The sequence below is a fragment of the Propithecus coquereli genome, unplaced genomic scaffold, assembly GCF_000956105.1.
Source record: "Propithecus coquereli isolate 6110/MARCELLA unplaced genomic scaffold, Pcoq_1.0 Scaffold496, whole genome shotgun sequence".
Classification (NCBI taxonomy): Eukaryota; Metazoa; Chordata; class Mammalia; order Primates; family Indriidae; genus Propithecus; species Propithecus coquereli.
The window spans coordinates 517,876-537,519 of record NW_012150796.1 but is presented as its reverse complement, the minus strand read 5'-3'; the positions used below and the strand labels follow the sequence as shown (position 1 = coordinate 537,519).

The following is a 19,644-nucleotide window of genomic DNA, read 5'->3' as shown; positions in this document are numbered from 1 at the left end:
GCGGCCTGACAGACAGGGCCTTAGGGGTGTCCGGACCTGGGGTGGCCGCAGGTTCTCCTCGCCTGGCGGAGTCGTGCTGCCACCTAGTGGCCACAGCATTCGGGGCTGTTTCTCCCGCCATGGGCGCCGCGGACATCACTTCCACGCTGTGTCCCGGGTCTGCTGTGTCTCTGTGGGACGCGCCTCCCTTCCACAGGCGTGACCAGCAAGCCACTGGACTGACGAAAGGGTGCATGGCTCTAATTTGGGTTGAATTCTCTGTTTTCTTTCATTTTAGTTAGTCAGTGACAAGCACCGGCTGAGCTTCCCTGAGACGGTGGACGAGATCCTGGATGTCTCCGAAGACGAAGGTGAGGTCTGGGCGCTGTGCTCAGACTGGGGGCACAGGGGGCTCCCAGCACCCGCGGTGGCTTCCTGCCACCCGCCACCTGCCAGGTGTGCCCCCACACCCCGAGCACTGCAGATGGGCAGCAAAGCCGGGAGACCCGCTTTTCACAGATGGCGTCTATTACCAAAAACACTCCTAAAATATAACCTTAGGTGAAGGAAAATGGGCATCACAGAGACTAAGATTTAAAATCCCACGAAGGTTCATAAACGCGTGTGTGTTTGCATAGATCACGCGTGTGCATCGGATTGGAGCAGGGTCCTTCTTGGAGCCGTGAGGAACTGTAATAAGATTCTGCCTGGTGCTTTCTTTGTGTGTTGAACAAATATTAAGTGGATTGTTTAAAATTTGCAAGAATGACTTTTAATAAGCTGTGCACATAGTGGGTCTGAGCACAAAATGGGTCGGTAGGTTTGGGGTTATATCTGTGATTGTGAAATTCTTAGTCTCAACGTCTGCGAACTACAGAGCGCTCCTAGCGTGTCTCTGCCCCGGAGGCGCCATTTCTCCCCACTCAGGCGAGACAGGAGCTCTGGTGATGCAGAGTAGCCGGGTGGGCTGGGCTGGCTCTGCCGCCCTTGCGTCGGGTTGTTCCCGGGTGGGCTGGGCTGGCTCTGCTGCCCTTGCGTCGGGTGGTTCGGGGTCGTGCAGTGTCGGCTGGGTGCGCGGCGCTCTCTGCGAGCCTCTGATACCGTGTGCGCCTCTCACTTTGCCTGACTTCAGTCCTTCCTTCAACTTGGCTCTTCTTTGCTTTCCAGGAACTGCTCATATAACTATAATGGGTATGAAACGCTTTCTGTTCCCTGTGGTCTTCTCTCACCAGAGTGCATTTCACCCTCAGCAACCCAGACCCTCACTAATCATTCCTGCTTCCACCCTGCTCTGATGGTCACAGTCTGGAGCCGGGAGCTCGGCTCCAGCAGGGAGTCTGCGCCCGAGATGCACGCTCCAGCGGGCGGCTCCCACCTGTCCATCCCTGCGTCTGTGCCCATGCCGCCGTGTGTGTGACCATCACTGCATGAGCTCTTGTTCCATCCCATCAGCTCCGGGTCACAAGCCAGGATGCTCACAAGCCAATGACAGCCCAAGGTTGAGGGCCTGGGCTGCAGCCCCAGTTCAGGCGAGCAGAGAGCAGAGAAGCATTATCTGGGTGTGGGCGGCTGGTTCACCTGTAGTTTGAGCCTCTGTAAGGAGCTCTGGACAGAATGAGGTTTCAACCGCCATGGTTACAAAATCCTGCCGCCCTTCGCCACGCGTGGCCTCAGTTCTACTGCAGTTCATCTTTCTGCGGCACAGATGGTGGGGCAGTAGCAGTGCCTTCTTTGGTGTCACTGCACACCCCAAAAAGGGCTGTTTTGAAGTGGACCTTGTCAAGTGAAGGAAGTTCTTTCTGGCTGTGTTTTTGCCCATCTGCAAAGCATAGTGCAGACTAAGATGTCAGGAGGTGGCCGCCCTGCTCTGTGTCACAGGGCTGGAGGAGCAGGACCGGGCAGACATTGCTCCTGGTCCCCTGGGAGCAGCAGATGCCTTCCCCACTCCTCGGGAGCAAGCCCTGAGAGGCAGAGCGGGGAAAGCGCTTTGCGAAAAGAAAGAGCATCTTCCCTCCTGCCCCTGTCGCTCACTCGAGCCCGTGTCGTTTCAGGGGAAGAGCTTATCGGCTCCAAGGCTGAGAGGCGAGATTCCAGGGATGTCGACGAAGAGAAGGAGCTGCTGGATTTTGTGCCCAAGCTAGACCAAGTGTAAGCAGTGCTCCTGGAGGGGTCAGGTGTGGACAGCCACGTGCAGCCCTGCGCCTCAGGGGAGGATGCCAGAGCAGGGCGGGGCTCACGCAGGCCAGGCCTGCAGCGAGGTGGAGTGCTGCCCAGCTGGGCCGGGCGCGGGCGCCTTAGGGCAGGCCGGCTCTGCACCTTGGCTGCCAGGAGGGCACGCGCAGGCCTCCCCTGCAGCGTGCTGTCTCCTCCCCGGCATCCCTGCCTCCCAGCTTTCCTCCGTCCCTCCCTCGCAGCGTCTCGCCTGCACCCCTTCTCCCTCTCCTGCACCCTCAGTTCTCACCAGAGGGCTCCACTGAGGAAGGTTCCCCTTAGAAACCGCTGCCAGGCTAAGGTCCGGCACTGACCGCGTGCCCCTGCGATGAGGCACTAGGTGGGATCCATGGGGGCCCGAGTGTGCCTGGGACACTGTTCTCGTGTCTCTTGTGACTGCAGTGAGTCACTCTGCTGTGAGTGCGTTTGTACACAAGGACGTTTTGCTAATAATCTGTCTGTAGTCGGCGTTTAGAAACACGGAGCCTAGGTGTTCTCTGGGCTCGTACGCGGCAGGGCAGCGGAACCGCAGGGCTGTGAGCCCACGCGTGGTGACGGAATATCTGTCTGGAGGAGTGCAGCGCTCCAGCCCTGGCCACGAGGCGCTTTCAGTCATTTGGTGGGAGCAGAGCCCGTGCCAGTGGTCACGTGGCAATGCAGAGTGACAGGGGCTGAGGCCGGGGGAGGCTGCTGTCGACAGGGGCTCTAAGCTGCAGAAAGGGGTGCCGCGTATGTGTGGATGTCTTCGGGGGAAGACGCCTGGCGGAGGCAGGTCCTTTGGTCAGGCTCTGAAGGCCTGTCGGGCTCTGGAGGGGAAGGCGGGAGGAAGAGGCCCTGGGCAGGGCGGAGGTGGTCCCCGTGTGGAGGGGACAGTCGCACTGCACTTGTGCGTGGGGTGCAGGCTGGGGCGGATGGAGGTCATTACAGGGGTGCGGAGGTCCTTCGCTTAGGGGTCAGCCTTCGATGGCCCCGTGTTCTTGGCACACAGGGTGGAATCTCCAGCCATCCCCAGGATCCCCTGCGTCACCCCCGAGACAGTGGTGATCAGATCAGAAGAGCCAGAGCAGGTGAGAAGAACCATTTCTCTCACACGCCCCCGCGTGGAGCGCGCCCAGCACGGTGGCGGTGGATGGCGGCAGCGCCGGGGCCGCAGCCCTTCAGAGCCATGACTGTGTGTGCTCCTGGCAGCCCAGTGCGTGGGCTCGTGTCGTCCCAGACCTTACTGACACGAGACTCGGGCTCGGGCGTGTGCGGCACGTGTCACAGTTCAGGATGCATGAGCGGAGAGCTGACGCCAGCACTTCCGGCTCCAAAGCCTGCGTTCCTGGCCACAACCCCTGAGCACACGCACTCTGTGCTCATGGGGGCAGCGGGTTCCGGGCTGCAGAGGAACCGAACCGCCCCCTGTGGCAGGAGGCACAGCCCGCAATGGCCACAGAGCCCCGGCAAGGACAGCTCTGTCCCCTTTGGTTTAGCGTCCCTAATAAAGGAGACACTTTCTGTCCCTCTCGTCAAGGGAGCACTGGGAGGAAGGGGCGCCAGAGAGCCGCTCCCAGGCAAGCATGACTCGTCACAGAGCCTCGACTTCCCAGGGGCCACCTGACCTTGTCAAGAAATCCCCCTTAGTTTAATTTTGTGCCATTTGGCACTTTTTTCACAGGGCAAGGGAATTTGCTAGGGAGAAAAGAAAGCAGCCCAGTGCTTGAGGCTGGGCACGGCTGCTCTCTCCCTGCGCCCCGTGAGGGTGTGTGTCTGCAAGCAGCGGTGACGCCCTGGACCCAAAAGTGGTCCACAGGAATAAACCGGCCAAGATGCGGTCCCACTGGCCTTCCGAGCTAGGGTTTCAGAAGGCTGCGATGTTGGGTGGCATCTGAGAGAGATGGTCCAGTACGGCCCTTTTCTGCCATGGCATGTTCGCTGGGTGCTGCCACGGACGGCAGCGAGTGGCCCTGCGTCCTGCTGTTCCTTGACCAACCCATTCCCTCAGCGCTTTGCTGAAGCCGGGAACTCTAGGCGGCAGGTAGCCCCTGCACTCCTGCCGTGCGCCCCGGGAGGCTGGAGCGGGGGACCGTGAGCCCCTGCCTCCTAGGAGCTGAGGCAGCCCGGAGGAGTGGACACGGCCACACCAGCTGGCACAGAGCTTGGGAGGGTGGACGTGAGGTGCTCAGCAGTGTGGCGTCAGTGAGTTATCCCAGAGCGCAGGGAAGGGAGACTAGAGTCGGTGGAGGGTGACACGTGGAAAGTGGGCAGGGCTGGACGAGCAAAGGAGAGGGACAGGATGTTCTGGCCCCGGGAAGAGCAAGCGTGAAGGCAGAGTCGAGGCCGGGTTCAGGGCCTGCTGGCGGCTGCAAGTCCTCGAGACAGGCCAGGCCCTGCTTCCAGGCAGCCCCTGTCCCTGTGGTGGCCTCAGAAGGAACGTCCCCATTTCACGGCGAGGCAGCAGGAAGCCCCTGGGGGTGAGGGCCTGCTGTGTCCTCAGGCACCTGCAGGGTGAGAGCCGGCCACGGCTAAGCGGCTCGGGTGAAGGCACAGGGTCCCCTACGGCCTGCCCAGGGCCCCCTACGGCCTGCCCAGGGCAGGGCTCCCCGGCAGACACAGCTGGGGGCGAGTGGGGGGCCATGGCATGGGCAGGGGGCACAGGCCCGGAGCCAGAGGGAGAGCGAGAGCTCACCACGTCCCTTCCGGGCCTCTGCCCCAGGGTCTCGAGACACAGGGAGGCCGTGGAGGGGAAGAAGCCGGTGTTTCCCGTTGGACGACAGGCCCGTGTGGTCTGGAAGGCTCCGTGGTGAGCCTGCGGGCACACTTTCTCCATGGCACTGTGCTTGGCCGGCCCGGGGGAGGCAGTGGGACAAGAGGACCTTTGCTGTCACCCTCAGGCATCCAAAGAGTACGATGAAGACTCGCTTGTGCCCAGCAGCCCGGCCACGGAGACCTCCGACAACATCAGCCCCGTGGCCAGCCCGGTCCACACAGGGTGAGCGACGCAGGCGTCTGGGACCCCCACCCCACCCACCCCCGCTAAGGGGCACAGAAGCCCAACGCGGTCTGCCCTGCCCCCAGGTTCCTGGTGAGCTTCATGGTGGACGCCCGCGGAGGCTCCATGCGAGGGAGCCGCCACAACGGCCTGCGGGTGGTGATCCCGCCACGGACGTGCGCGGCGCCCACGCGCATCACCTGCCGCCTGGTGAAGCCCCAGAAGCTGAGCACGCCGCCCCCGCTGGCCGAGGAGGAGGGCCTGGCCAGCAGGGTCATCGCCCTGGGGCCCACGGGGGCGCAGTTCTTGAGGTGAGAGGCGGCCCGTGAGGCTGCCCCGTCCTGACCCGGCCGCGGCAGTGGCCCAGGAACACCCCTGCCACGGGGTAGAGCCCTCGCCTGTCCCAGCGGGACGGAACTGGAGCCTCAGTCCCCTTTCTCTGCCCTGTCCTGGACACACCAGTGTCTGTAGACCCAGGCAGCCTGAAGCTCGGGAGTCGCGCTGTGAACTGAGAGGAGGGAACCGAGGAGATGGAGCCCCGAAGGCCCCCTACTCCTGCACCCTTGGGGCCCCCGAGGGTTTAATCATTAAGCACTGAACGGGTGCCCAGCAAGGGCCCTCCAGCGTTGTCCCCAGGACGACAAGGCTAACAGCCTCACGGGCCACCGCGTCACGTCTCTGCAGCAGCCTGGGTTCTGCCTGGAGCTTTGCTGTCCCTCAGGCCCCGTGGGGTGTGGTTTTGGGGACCTCCACCGGGAGGCCCTGCTTTCCTTCCCCCCTCTATCCATCCCCCTGTCCCCACGCTGAGCAGTCGGTCACTGCTGTTTGCAAAGCAGCCTGCCCTGTGCTTTATCCTTGATTTTCTCTAAATGAATTCTCAAAGCCCCCCTCCGAAGGGAACGCCATTATGGCTGTCCGACACACGAGGAGGCTGAGGCTCAGGGAGGTTGGGTCACCTGTCTAGGATGTCACACGGGTTCTCGGAGTCAGGTCCGAGGGCGGGCTCATCCGGCCGAGCTGTGCGGCCGTGGCGGCAGAGGCCACTGTGAGGTGAGACTGAGCCCTGCCCTGCCCCGCGCTCCCGGCCTGGCGCAGCGGGCGGCCGTGGGCAGCCTCGAGGCCCAGACAGGTCTGGTCCGCTGCAGAGACCGGCAGGCGGGACCCCTCCGCCCCAGGCAGGAGCTGGCTGCCCTTCCCTCCCCGCCGGGCCACCTGCCCGTGCGAGCCGCCCGCCCCGTCTGCTCTGTCCCTGCCGCAGCCCTGTGATCGTGGAGATCCCCCACTTCGCCTCCCATGGCCGGGGGGACCGCGAGCTCGTGGTTCTGAGGAGTGAAAACGGCTCTGTGTGGAAGGAGCACAAGAGCCGCTACGGAGAGAGCTACCTGGAGCAGATCCTCAGCGGCCTGGACGAAGGTGCGCGCCCTCCTTCCTGACGGGGCTTCGCGGCTGCCCCTGTGGCGGGGCCTGCCTGGGGGCCCTTGCAGTTGGGAACTCCGAGAGGCAGGGAACGGCCCCAGCGGTCAAGCCTCGGGGCCAGGACGTGCAAGTGGCCGTCTCTCTGTGGGGCTGCCGGGCCTGCGCTCGGTGTGACAGGGTGGGGCCGCGTGTGGTTCCAGAGCTGGGGAGCCTGGAGGAGCTGGAGAAGAAGAGGGTCTGCCGCATCATCACCACCGACTTCCCGCTGTACTTCGTGGTCCTGTCTCGGCTCTGCCAGGACTGCGACACCGTCGGCCCCGAGGGCGGCGTGCTGAGGAGCAGGCTGGTGCCCCTGGTGCAGGCGACGTTCCCGGAAAACGCCGTCACTAAGAGGGTGAAGCTGGCTCTGCAGGTGAGGAGGCCCTCGTCCCTGCCAGGTGGGGGCGCGCAGAGCACGGGGCCCTGGGGGAGCCCCCCACACACCCCGCCTTCCCGGGCGGCCCTACGTGTCCGTGCGGTGCGCTGGAACACGCAGCAGGGATCTGACCCTGGAGCTCAGAGGGAAGCGCGGCAGGGAGGGGTGAGACAGCTGCTCCCCAAGTTGTGGGACACCCCGGATCACCTCAGCCTCGCCGCCTGGTGCACTCAGCACAGGGAATTCCCAGCCCGCCTGGGAGTGAGGCAGAGGGGGATGGGAGGAGGCCAGGAAAGAGCGCCAGGCCCTGCGCTCCGCCAGGCCGGCGTGTCTCCTGCAGAGCCCTTCTCTGTGCACCGGGGGCCCTCTCCTGCAGGGCCTGAGCGTCCTGCCTTTGGCATGTCGCAGGCCCAGCCTGTCCCGGATGAGCTAGTCACCAAACTCCTGGGCAACCAGGCCACCTTCAGCCCCATTGTCACCGTGGAGCCAAGGCGCCGGAAGTTCCACCGCCCCATCGGGCTCCGGATCCCGCTCCCTCCTTCGTGGACCGACAGCCCAAGGGACAGCGGGGAGGGGGACACCACCAGCCTGCGCCTGCTCTGCAGCGTCGTGGGTGAGGCCCCCTCAACCCCCTTTCCTGGGCCGCAGCGGCTCCTGCTGGAACAGGCTGGGGCAGCCGGGGAGGTGAAGCCGGCGGTCCCTGCCCCGGGGCGATGTGCCCTCCTGAGAGGCGGGGGTGCCCCTGAGTAAAAGTGAATGAAAGCCCACGCCCTGAGGAGGGTGTGTCAGCCTCCAGGGGGAGCCGCAGAGGGCGAGGGAACAGGCATGCTCAGGGCCGAGGACCAGGCAGGCCTCACCCAGCCGCGCCGCCTCTGCCCTGCACACCAGGGCCTAGTGTCTTGCTAAGCTCCGTGCCTGCATCCCGGACACTGTCCCCAGCCCCGTTTCTGCTGCTGTTCCAGGAGGAACAGAACAAGCCCAGTGGGAAGATATAACAGGAACCACTAAACTTGTGTATGCCAACGAGTGCGCCAACTTCACCACCAATGTCTCCGCCAGGTGAGACGAGCCCCGCCCCACCCAGCTCCGTGGGGGCCCGTGCTGCCCCTCCACATAGAAGTCTGCCGACCGCCGGTCGTGGCAGAGCAGCAGGGCGTGGCTCCCAGGTTGCTCCTGCCCAGACGGAAGTGACGATCTCCACTGGGCATTTGGGAACATACTTAGAGCCTGCCCTCTCTGCAGGTTTTGGCTGTCGGACTGTCCTCGGACTGCTGAGGCTGTGAACTTTGCCACCCTGCTGTACGAAGAGCTCACAGCAGTGCCCTACATGGCCAAGTTTGTCATTTTTGCCAAGATGAATGACCCCCGAGAAGGGCGCCTGCGCTGCTACTGTATGACGGACGATAAAGTGGACAAGACCCTGGAGCAGCACGAGAACTTCGTGGAGGTGGCCCGCAGCAGAGACATAGAGGTACGGCTCCGCGACCCCTCCACTGCCGGCACCTGCGGGCCTTCCTGGCTTCTCGCAGGAGTCGCCTCCGGAGCCAAGCGCTCACAGCTGTTTTCTCAGGAGCACCAGCCCAGTCGGTCGGGAGCACGTCCCTCTGCAGAGGAGGGCTCCTGGGCTGTGAGCCCATGGCTCTCGACCCCCTCTCGAGAAGCACCTTAGAGACGCTGCAGCCAGGCTGAGGGACCTCGCTGTGCAGGTCTCAGGGCAGGCAGCAGGCTGTGGCTCCATGGTCTGTGGCAGGAGTTGGCATTTGTGGCAGTTCTCGTGCGCTAGGCACTATTAGAAGTGTCTTTCCTTGCATGGTCTCATCTAATTCTCGTAACTGTCCGTTTTTGTCCCTGAGTTACATGCTAGGAAACGAGGCTGAGAGAGGTTAAGGAACTTGCCCAAGGTCACACAGCAAAGTGAAGGGTACAGATAGCGTTTGTTCAGGTTGCCTGTCCCCCGAGCCAGGGTTTCACGAGCCCCCACCCGGAAAGTAGGGGAGGAATGAAGGTGTGGCCACTAGACTCAACCTGACTGCTGATGCCACAAGCCCCTGGCCTGTTGGAGCTGGCAGAGAGCCTGGCTCAGAGTCGGTGCTGTCTTCCTGGGCAGGGCTGCAGGCCCAGTCAAGTGGACACAGGGCGGGGCCTCTGGAACCCTGATTCTGCCCTTCCAGGCACAAGACAAAGCAGATATTTGCTCTGGACTCAGTCTCCACACCTGTCCAATGGGTTAATGATGACGTCTCCGTTGAAAGCTGTACATGTACACAGTGGGGTTTGCTGTTACAGTGCACGGCGCGCGCTTTCCAGCACCTCTCACACACGAACCATCTTTGGACATACGTGAAAACGGGTCCAGGGTTTTTTCCAGAAGCCATATTACGGTACCCTAGTGGAGTTCTGGAGGACTCGCTAGCAATCCCGATCCGCCTCCAGGGCCGTTTGCAGATCCCTACTCGCCGTAGAGTCCCGAGCAGTAGGGAAGCACGCCGCCTTCACCACCACCTTGGAGACAGCTTTCTCCACAACACACGGTGTGGGGCTCAGGACTCACCCTGTGCCCCATGCGATGGCAGGGCTGTGTCTTGGGCAGGGACAGGCGGGGGCTTGCAGGCGGGATGTCTGGACGTTTCTGCCTGGCAAGCCGTATCTGCCTTTCCTCTCCTGCAGGTCTTGGAAGGAATGCCCCTCTTTGCGGAACTCTCTGGAAACCTGGTACCTGTCAAAAAAGCCGCCCAGCAGCGGAGCTTCCTCTTCCAGTCGTTCCGGGAGAACCGTCTGGCCATCCCCGTGAAGGTGCTGCGCGTGCGGACCTCTGCCCGGCTCCAGAGAGCTGGAGAGGCAGGACGCCCTCACCCACCGGCCTGGGGAAGCAGCCCTGAATCCTCCTTTCGTGTGGTTGACTGCAGGTGAGGGACAGCAGTCGCGAGCCAGGCGGGTCCCTGTCCTTTCTGCGCAAGGCGATGAAGTATGAGGACACGCAGCACATCCTCTGCCACCTGAACGTCACCATGCCCCCCTGCACCAAGGTGAGCTGCCCCTGACGGGGACCCATGGCGGAGACGGGTTCCCCAAAGGAGGTTCCCGGACAGACCCGAGGCCCGGCACTGCCGAGGGGCTTCTTCCTGTTGAAACGCTGCGTTCGAGTTCCCCGAGGCACAGGAAGGACGTTTGTTTTGTGCCCTGCCCCTTTCTGCAAAGCTCGCCCCAGCTGTGGCCACGGGGCACGAGGAACGAGTGTCGGCGTCAGGTGGCGACGGGCATGTTCACGCCGTGGGCCTGAGCCCTCTAGGAGCGATGGTCGGGAGACCCGCAGAGGTGCCCCCTCACTCCCCCTCTCGGGCTGAGTGCCGTGCGTGGCGCTGCTGCAGGTCCCAGACGCGTCGAGCGGGCTTCTGTTCACTCGCCGTCGTCCCGGGTGCCAGGCCCACGGAGGAGGGGTCCTGGTGTCCTCGGCCACCGCAGACTCTGGGTTTTTTAGCTCAGCCACAGAGTCTTGAGCAAGTGTGTCTTTCTGTCGCTACATGGGAGCGTGTCACAGTGACCACCTGTGCTGGGGGCCGGGGAGTGACATGTGTCGCCATGGTCTTTGTGAGTGTTATTTTGCTCTTGTTGCTGTTTTTTTTAATCATTAGCCTTCCGTGCTAAACTGGAAAAGAAGCCAGTTTACGTTCACGTGTCTGTGGCTCGGTCTCTTTTTGGGGATGAGGGTGAACCAACTTCTCTTTCAAAAGAGGACTTCGTGCAGCCTCGAGCAGGCATCCGGGCGCGTTTGCAAAGGGCCTTGGCGTGAAGCCTTAGGCCAGTGCCAGAAACAGGTCTTTGGAGCAGAAAGGAATCTAGAAAGAAAAACTTAGTTTTAAGTTCAAACTGCAGCTCCATTGCTTATTAGCTGGGTGACCTTGGGCAAGTCACTTAACCTCTCTGTGCCTCAGTTTCCTCATGGATGAAATGAGAGTAACGATAGTACCTACCTCGTAGGTTGTGAGCACTAAACAGGGCCTCGCACGTGAGAAGGTTGAGTTCGCCGTCATCGTCATGGTGATGGTGGCAAAGAATAAGGCACATGAGCGCCATCAGCGCCCTCCACTCCCACCTCCTCCCACACTCCTGCTCTTCGCGTTAATCTCCGCAGCAGAGATGCGGACTGTCCCCCAGGACCGTCCTCCCCACCCCGCAGCACAAGGCTCAGGCCGCCCTCTCCGAGAGCCCCAAGCCCAGAGCGCCCTTTTCCGTCTGTGTTCCGCAGGGCAGCGGCGCCGAAGACAGGAGGAGGACGCTGACGCCCCTGGCCCTGAGATACAGCGCCCTCAGCGAGTCCAGCCTGGGTACAGACCTCTTCGTGTGATACGCGCTCCCTTCCCGAGAGCGAGCTCACCCCCACCTGGCAAGGGCTTAGCCCACTCTGCGCGGCAGGGGGAGCCTGTGCTGGGTCCCCTGGCCCTGGCAGAGTGGCAGTCAGCCAGTGTCCACAGTGGCCCTGGGGCCTGAGCGCCCGTGGGGGCAACTCCTCAGGCCCGTCAGCTCCGTGCCCGGCTGCTAAGTGGCATCTCCTGCTTCTCCCAGGTTTTCTCAGCGGGACAGACCGTGCAGATATGAAGATGGCCATCATCTCAGAGCACCTCGGCCTCAGCTGGGCGGGTGAGTGTGGCGACTGGGGGCAGAGACGCGCTCTGTCTTGCTGCTCCCTCCTCCCTCCCTTCTCCAGCTGCTCACCCTCCTTGCACCGTCCGTGGTGCGTCTGACTGGTGCGTCTCAGGTGGTTCTGTCGTCCAGGCAACGCCATCGGGTGCCAAGGGAAGGGGGGCTCCCTCCCTCCTCCGCTCTGTCCGGTTTCCTTCCTAAGAATCAACTTTTGACATTATAGGGGACCTTAGAATTTGTGTAGTTCACCCCATTTTATAGATGTGAAAACTGAGATCCAACCAAATAGAGTGACTTTCTTGTGTAGCTAGTTAGTGACAGAGCCTAGAGAAGCAAACAAACATACAAGCAAACAGTGTGTCTCCCTACTGCCCGCCACTGCTTCTGCACTCTGCCCAGGGCCCGCTTTGTGGAGGAGGCGGCAGGCTCTGCCGCCGTGGGGGCGGGTCTCATTTGAGGTGCAGCAGGCAGGCACACAGAGTGAAAGCTCAGATGTGCTCTCCGCAGCCACAGCCCCAAACCCTCTCCGCTCTCCCCTTCCTTTCATCGGCTTGTCTGTGAATGGACCTTGCAGAGCATGGTCAGCACACTCAGAAACCTAGTCACTTCCTGAAAGGCAGCGTGACAGCAGCTCAGCCGTTCGGGGACTGTGCTCTCTTTAAGCCACGTCTGCTGCTGCTGCTGCTGCTTGGGGTGTGTGTGAACATGTGTGTGTGCAGGTGTGTGTGTGTGTATACAAGTGTGTGTGTATACTAGTATTTGTATACTAGTATGTGTATACAAGTATGTGTGTGTACGCAAGTGCGTGTGTATACAAGTGTGTGTATACAAGTGTGTGTATGCAAGTGCGTGTATATGCAAGTGCGTGTGTATACAAGTGTGTGTTTACAAGTATGTGTGTATACAAGTGCGTGTGTATACAAGTATGTGTGTGTATGCAAGTGTGTATGCAAGTGTTTGTGTAAAGTGTGTGTGTATACAAGTGTGTGTCTACAAGTATGTGTGTATATAAGTGTATACAAGTGCGTGTGTATACAAGTATGTGTGTATATGTGTGTATACTAGTGTGTGTATACAAGTGCGTGTATGCAAGTGCGTGTATGCAAGTGCGTGTGTATGCAAGTGTGTGTATACAAGTGTGTATACAAGTGCGTGTGTATACAAGTATGTGTGTGTATACAAGTGTGTGTATGCAAACGTGTATGTATGCAAATGCGTGTGTATACAAGTGTGTGTATACAAATGTGTGTGTATACAAGTATGTGTGTGTATACAAGTGTGTGTATACAAGTATGTGTGTGTATGCAAGTGTGTGTGTTGTGCATATTTAGGGATGTGTGTGTGCCTGTTTATGAAGATGTGTGCATGTGCATGTGTATGCAGGGGTGCGTGTGTATGCGTGTCGTGCGTGTTCAGGTGCGCGTGTGTGTATGTGGGGGTGCATGTGTGTCGTGTGTATTCAGGTGTGCGCGTGTGTATGCGGGGGTGCCTGTGTATGTGTGTCGTGTGTATTCAGGTGTGCGCGTGTGTATGCGGGGGTGCCTGTGTATGTGTGTTGTGCGTGTTCAGGTGTGCGCGAGTGTATGCGGGCGTGCCTGTGTATACGTGTCGTGTGTATTCAGGTGTGCATGTGTGTATGCAGGGGTGTGTGTGTATGCGTGTTGTGCGTATTCAGGTGTGCGCGTGTGCATGCGTGTGCGTGTCGTACACACGTCTTTGACCCTATCACTTTCTCTCTAGTTTTCCTCATCCTGGAAATTAGACTCTAATGCTGTCCTTCCTCCTAAAGCGCCTGTGCGAATAACCGTAAAGGTGACAGGAAGACGCTGAGGTTCTGTGACGGTGCCTTGCATGTAGACGGAACTTGCATTTTCCTTTTATATGTAAATAATGCCCCTCCCTGAAGAAAGGCAAATACAGAAATGCGCTTCTGTTGTAACTGATCCTGGGTGGCACGTGAGTGGCGTCCTGGTGCGGTGCAGTTGGCACTGGGGCGGGCACCTGCAGGCGCCGCTCCCTCCTGGCCCAGGACGCACTGGCTCTGTGAGCCTGGGCACGTTGCTGACCTTGCTGAGGGGCTCGTTCTCGTCGTCTCGTATTCGAAGTCAAGAGAGAGCGAGCGGGCACCGGTCCATTCGGGCGGGCGGGCGGTCGCTGTCATCAAGCATCCCCCTCTCGCCCTCCCCCGGTTTCTGGGGACACGAACACGAAGGTGTTCCCTGGTGAGAAGGAATACCGGATCCGGAGGGCGGCGGCGCTGTGCCCGCCCGCTCTGCAGAGCGCAGCCGGAGCGGGAGCCGCCGCTCGGCTCACACTGCACTTTGCTTGCAGAGTTGGCGCGGGAGCTGCAGTTCAGCGTGGAGGACGTCAACAGGATCCGCGTGGAAAACCCTAATTCCTTGCTGGAGCAGAGCGCAGCCTTGCTGAACCTCTGGGTCCTGCGTGAAGGCAAAGACGCCAAGAGTCAGTATTGGGCCCGGGGCCTTCTCTTCCCAGGGCCTATGCTGGGACCCGCTCCTACCACGGCGGCTCCTTGCGCCCTGGTCACGCTGTTGGCTTTTGGCATCGGCCCCTTTGTGTCTGTCTGTCTGCCACACCCCCCCACGGTCGATAGGTCTTCCACCCAACCCTGCCAGGAGACGTTACCAGAGAACTGTGGCCTAGGCCTTTGTAGCCTTGGGATCAGATAAAACCCTCGGTGACACATGTACACAGGGTACATGTCTTTTGTCTTTGGAGCTTCCTGCGGAATTTCTCAGCCGTAGAGCTGAGTCCCAGCGGGACGCGTTCTCAGTTCTCCCAGGAACACCTTCCTCCAGCCTGGAGGGAAGAGTCCTCTCTCTGCCTTCCGTGGCTCCTCCGCCGAATCGCGTTCAGACGCAGGAAGAGACAGAGTCCTTACGTTTGCATGTCAAGGCAGCCGCCAGGGCGCAGAGCTCCATGAGGACAGAGCCCGACAGTTACTGCCCTCAGCTGCCTGCGGTGTTCCTCTTGGACCAACAGAGCACTTCCTGTCTGTCTAGGCTTTTAAATCGCTGCTATTAGCGTTTGGGAGAGATCTGTGGGAATATAAAAAAGCGTTTTCCAAAGAGGCAGCTTGTTTTGATTCTGATAAAAGGGTGTTTCCACCTTCCAAAAAAATCCATCATCTCTCTCCTCCCTTTTTCCTCCCGGCCCCAATTTCAGAGCCGCCAGACACTCCCTGGCTGCCCTCGAATCTCAAGCAGGTCTTTTCCCAACAGTGGAGAACCTGTATGCGGCCCTGCGGAGCATCGACCGGAGCGAGATCGTGAACATGCTGGAGGGCCCTGGCAGGCAGGGCCGCAACCTGAAGCCAGACCGGCGGCACGCGGACCGCGACTACTCGCTGTCGCCCTCCCAGATGAATGGTGAGTGTGTCCGGGACAGATGCGGGCTGAGTGGGCACTGATGGCCACCTCCCACGATGTTTCACCCCCCAAAACCGTGTCCTCCTCTTCCCGGGGGAGCAGAGGTGAGCGAGAGAGACAGGCTGCCGTGCACGCGGGCGTCCTCCGCCGAGCCCTGCACCTCGTCCTCAGGGCCAGGGGCCCAGCAGGGCCCGGTGCAGCGGGAAAGAGCTGGGGCTGGTAGGCAGCCGGCCCGACCCCGGCCCCCTCCGGCTGCAGACTTGCTGTGTATCTTCGCAAGGCGTGGGTCCTCTGTGGGGCGTCAGTGTCCCCAACTGTGACGCAGTGTTTGAGCAGCAGTGGCCCAGAGATGCTCGCCCGGGTCTGATGCGGGTTAGCCGGACAGTGTTCACAGACCCCACATGGCGGCGTCTGGGCTGAGCAGTTTGCTTTCCTGTGGCCCAGTCTCTCCTGTCCTCCCCTCTCCTCTCGTCCCATCTCTCTCCCCTCATCCTTTCCTGACGTGCTCAGCGTGGCAGGGAGCCCTGGTGTGACCGGCCCAAGGATTGGGGCCCCAACCTTTGCCCCCAGCACCCGCAGCCACTCTGTGAGGACTGCTGTCCTCCAGGAAGGGCCAGTGGCTTGAGGGGACAGCGGAGGCACCCGGCCCCCGCCTCATCCGCCCACTTCCACCTGGGCCCAGCGCGGCGGGTGCCCTGCAGGGCTGAGCTGGACTCCTCCTCTTTGAAATCTGCAAGTTGCATTAGATCCCTAAGATTTCTTAAGACTTAAAAAAAAAGCAGTTCTATGACACATTTTTCTCTGGGGCCCGGAATGTCACCCTGGACCTCTGCATGGTGATGCTCACGCACCCCAAGCTCCAGTTTCAGTGGCCGCCCCACACGGTGGGAGAGTGGCTGATGGAATGTTCCAGGTGGGGCCTGTGCCTGCTGAACCCTCCTGTCCTCTGTCCCCTGTCTCCTGAAACGTGCCATCTAGCGCCCCGGGGTGCAGGGCTCATCTGCTGATCACGTCCTGTTGCCTTTCTCTTCTGCCTCTGACCTCATCATGACCTCTACTTTGCTCATGTTCTCGCACTGCTGTCTCCACTGTCTCCACCTTGGCCAGGTGCACGAGAGCCAGCAGCCCCCACGGAGCATGTCATTGGACCCCCGTCCCCCGTGCGTCGTGGCTGTGTCTGAGGGCACGTGTGTGTGCCTGCGTGTGTGCACGGGGTGTTGTGTGGCCCTGTGTGGTGCTGCCTACTGCGTGTGCTCTGCTCACTCGAGGTCCACCCTGTGGGGACGTCATCCTCGCCCCGCAGGGGACCTGGCTGTAGCACTGTGAGGGCTGCGCAGTCGGCCAGTCGAGGGAAGCTACAAACTTGGGGGAACCCCGGTGACAAAACCCTCCCCCCTTCCTGTGTGATCTGCGCTTCCTCAATGTGTCCACCCGCGGATTCAGTCGAGTCGCATCACGATTTTGTTTCTTCGTGTCCCACGTATGTGCCTACGGGGCAGCGAGCCGTCAGACTTGCACATGTGTGAATATTGCGGTACAGACCTAGGCGTTCGCGACCGTCCTCCCTGGCTGCAGAGCTCTCAGCCGTCAGGCCTAAATCCCCGCGTGGGACCGTGGCTCTGCGCGTCCGCGTGTGCCGCACAGGGCTGTTGCAGTTGGGCAGCCCATTTGGCAGATGCGTTTCAAGCATCATCACATGCCAGGTGCTGTTCTAGGCAGCAGAGAGAAATCTGTTCTCAAATAGCTGGAAACAAAACAAAACTCAACTCTGCCTTCACAAGAGAGCCAAAGGTCCACGTGACGCGGGAGGGATTTCTGCCATGTCCGGCGGGTTCCCGTGTACGGTGTGGGGGATGGGGCGCGAACGGTGCAGTGGGAGTGGGTGGCGTTTGACCAAAGGTTCGAAGGAGCCGTGTGCGAGTGTCAGGAGGGAGCATTCCAGAGCACAGAGCTCCGAAGGGGCCATGCCTGGAGTGACACAGGACACAGGGGCTGGGGCCGGGGCAGAGCGAGGGAGGGTGGCAGAGGCCCACGCTGTGGTCTGCCGTGAGGACACTCGGCCTGCCCTGGCAGGAAGTGGTGGGAAGCCGTCAGAGGGCGCTGGCAAAAGAAGGGTCTTAGTGGATTTTAGATGGCCACAGTCGAGTGCCCCGTACGTCCTGGTCCCGGCTGCTCCATCCGGCCTCCGCAGCCCCTCTGAGCCTCCTCCAGTGGGTCCCCGGCCGAAAGTTCAGTGCTTCCTCCTCCCCGCTGCCCCAGCAGACACTCAGGAACTGTTGCCAGCTTGGTCCAGAACTGACTTCTGTGTGGTTTTCCTGCACTCCTCCCTGTCCCCAGCACACTGCCCGTCACCTGGGTGCCTTCTGGTCTGGAGAGAAGGCGGCGGCTGGGCCAGAGGTCTCAGGGAGGGGAGGCGGCAGGCTCTGCAGTTCCTCAGGCTCTCTCTGGGGCAGGGCACGCGACAGCCCCACCGGGCCCGCCAGCCCTGTGCACCCATGCTTGCAGTCAGACCTGGGCTCCTGTGTGCTTTGCCCTGTTCCTCTGCGTGTCTGAGCCTGCTTCCGAAGCCCAGGGACTCAGGGCAGCGACGGGTGGCTCTGTGGCGGTGAGCCTGAGACAGCTGGGTTGTCAGGGCAGCAGAAGCCTGAGGGCTCTCTCTTTCCTCCGGCTCTTCTTGCCACCAGCACTGGGACTGGCCGGAGCAGAGGGGTTCAGGTCACAGGGCCAGCTTGCTTCTCCTGTATAGGAGGGAACTGCCCCAGGTCCTTGGAATAAACACAAAGAAAACATGGCCTATAAAGCAAAAAAAATAAATAAATAAAAAATGAAACGGACTTCTCACGTGAAAGGAGAAGACGGGTGTCTCACAGCCACGTCAGCCCGTGTGGTCTGATGAATTGGACACGTGAATGTCTGCGTGGAAACGAAATGTGTTTTTCCTGTCAGCTCTTAGTGACGGCAGGCTCCTGTCCGAGGCCAGGCTGTCTGTCGGCCCCTTTCGTTTGGTTTCTGCCGACATTAAACTAGCAGGACGTTTGTTACACCCGAGATGAGGAGGGACCCTGCGCGCACTGTGCCCAGGGCCACACATCTGGCTGCCTTTCACCTGATTCCTCCAACACGTCGCCCCGACGGGGAGCCTCTGGCTGAGGGGTGGCTGGTGAGCCGGGGTGGCAGGGCCGCACAAGCCGCCTGCCGACACAGACGCTCCGGCAGTCAGCCAGGGGTTCGCTGGGTCGCACCGTGGTCTGATCCATGAGTTCGTGCCGCTGTGCCTGGCTCTCGGGGAGCGTCACCCCCACGAGTGGCAGTCCCGGCCCTGCAGCCTTGGAGCCGAGACTGTGCGGGGCAGCGTCCTCTGGAGACCGAGAGGGAAGAGCCAAGCCTGCTCCCGCAGCACCGTCACCAGGGCGGGCCCAGGGCGAAGACAGCAGGGAGCCGCTGGCAGGGTCGTGCCTGTGCGCTCTTCGCCCTCACGTTTCCGTTTGGGTGAGACTCGTGAGACTCCGCTAAAAAGAATGCCACGCAAATGTCAAGGTGGAAGAGTCACAAAGGGTACCCAAGGGTGAGCCCTGGGCATCCCGTGGCCAGCAGGGCTTCCCACGAGTGACGGAATGTTCCCTGGCCGTGTCTGAACAGCTGTGTAAGACACATGCCACCGCTGGCCAAGCTGGGGTAACAGGGACTGGATATAGCTTCCTGATTGAAACAACCAAAACGTGCACCAAATGCATGACACGACAGTTCCCGAGACTTTGCATATCGGACAGCGAAGGACAGTGATCCCTGAGGCATGAGAAACTCGTGACGTGAGCCTTGCAATTGCCTAGTTTATTGTCTTTAAAGAGTTTCTAGGGAAGCCCAGGAAGACTCCCTGAGTTGAAGAGAAGTTGCTGGGAGTCCAGGGAGACCGAGGCAGCTTGAGTTCCCAAGATAGAGGACCAGAGAGGAGACAGTTACACAGACAGAAAAATCTGGAGACCTGAAGAGGGCCCCCCGTGAGTTTCAGCGAGTGTTAAGCAGCTGTTCCCAGCAACCAGACTGGTCGTGCACAGCCGGTGGTTGAGAGACACGGGAGGATCTTGCCTCAGAGATGGGGAATGATTGGCCCCCAGGCCTCAGTCCCACCAAATAAATTAAAAAGCAAAATGTAAAGGGATCAAGTCTTCCCAGTCCCTTAACTGCATAACAAAACAAAGCTCAAGAATATCTGTAGGAATACAGAAATACCCAGCACCCAATAAGGTAGAATTCACAATGTCCAGCATCTAATTAAAGATGACCAGACACACAAAGGCAGGAGAACGGGACCCCCATGAGGAGAAAAATCAATCCACTGAAACTGACCCAGGACTGACACTGAGGTTGGAATGAGCAGGCAAGGACGGCAAAAAGTTATGATAACTGTGTTTCGGATGTTCAGAAAGTTAAGTAGAGACATGGAAGGTATTTTTAAAAGGCCCAAGCTGATCTACAGATGAGACTAGAATGTGTAGGATAAAAAATACATTGGATGGGATTCAGCGTCAGAATTGCAGAAGAAAAGATCAGTGAATTTCATAACATAGCAATAGAAACTCTCCGAAATGAAATACAGATACAAAAGAAAAATTTCTAAA

General features: G+C 60.2%; 1 protein-coding gene across 1 annotated transcript in view; it reads left to right on the top strand.

The window, feature by feature from the left end:
* Positions 1-19,644, top strand: part of ANK1 (ankyrin 1, erythrocytic) — a 191,971-nt gene that overhangs the window by 157,770 nt on the left and 14,557 nt on the right. Inside the window, exons 22-38 of the mRNA XM_012655968.1 lie at positions 278-350; positions 1,147-1,170; positions 2,031-2,127; positions 3,179-3,257; positions 5,067-5,164; positions 5,251-5,475; positions 6,423-6,577; positions 6,781-6,992; positions 7,404-7,608; positions 7,958-8,054; positions 8,238-8,466; positions 9,663-9,788; positions 9,902-10,021; positions 11,242-11,320; positions 11,559-11,633; positions 13,968-14,099; positions 14,879-15,025. Of these exons, the coding sequence (XP_012511422.1) occupies positions 278-350; positions 1,147-1,170; positions 2,031-2,127; positions 3,179-3,257; positions 5,067-5,164; positions 5,251-5,475; positions 6,423-6,577; positions 6,781-6,992; positions 7,404-7,608; positions 7,958-8,054; positions 8,238-8,466; positions 9,663-9,788; positions 9,902-10,021; positions 11,242-11,320; positions 11,559-11,633; positions 13,968-14,099; positions 14,879-15,025 (2,173 nt within the window). The remainder of the gene's footprint in view (positions 1-277; positions 351-1,146; positions 1,171-2,030; positions 2,128-3,178; positions 3,258-5,066; positions 5,165-5,250; positions 5,476-6,422; positions 6,578-6,780; positions 6,993-7,403; positions 7,609-7,957; positions 8,055-8,237; positions 8,467-9,662; positions 9,789-9,901; positions 10,022-11,241; positions 11,321-11,558; positions 11,634-13,967; positions 14,100-14,878; positions 15,026-19,644) is intronic.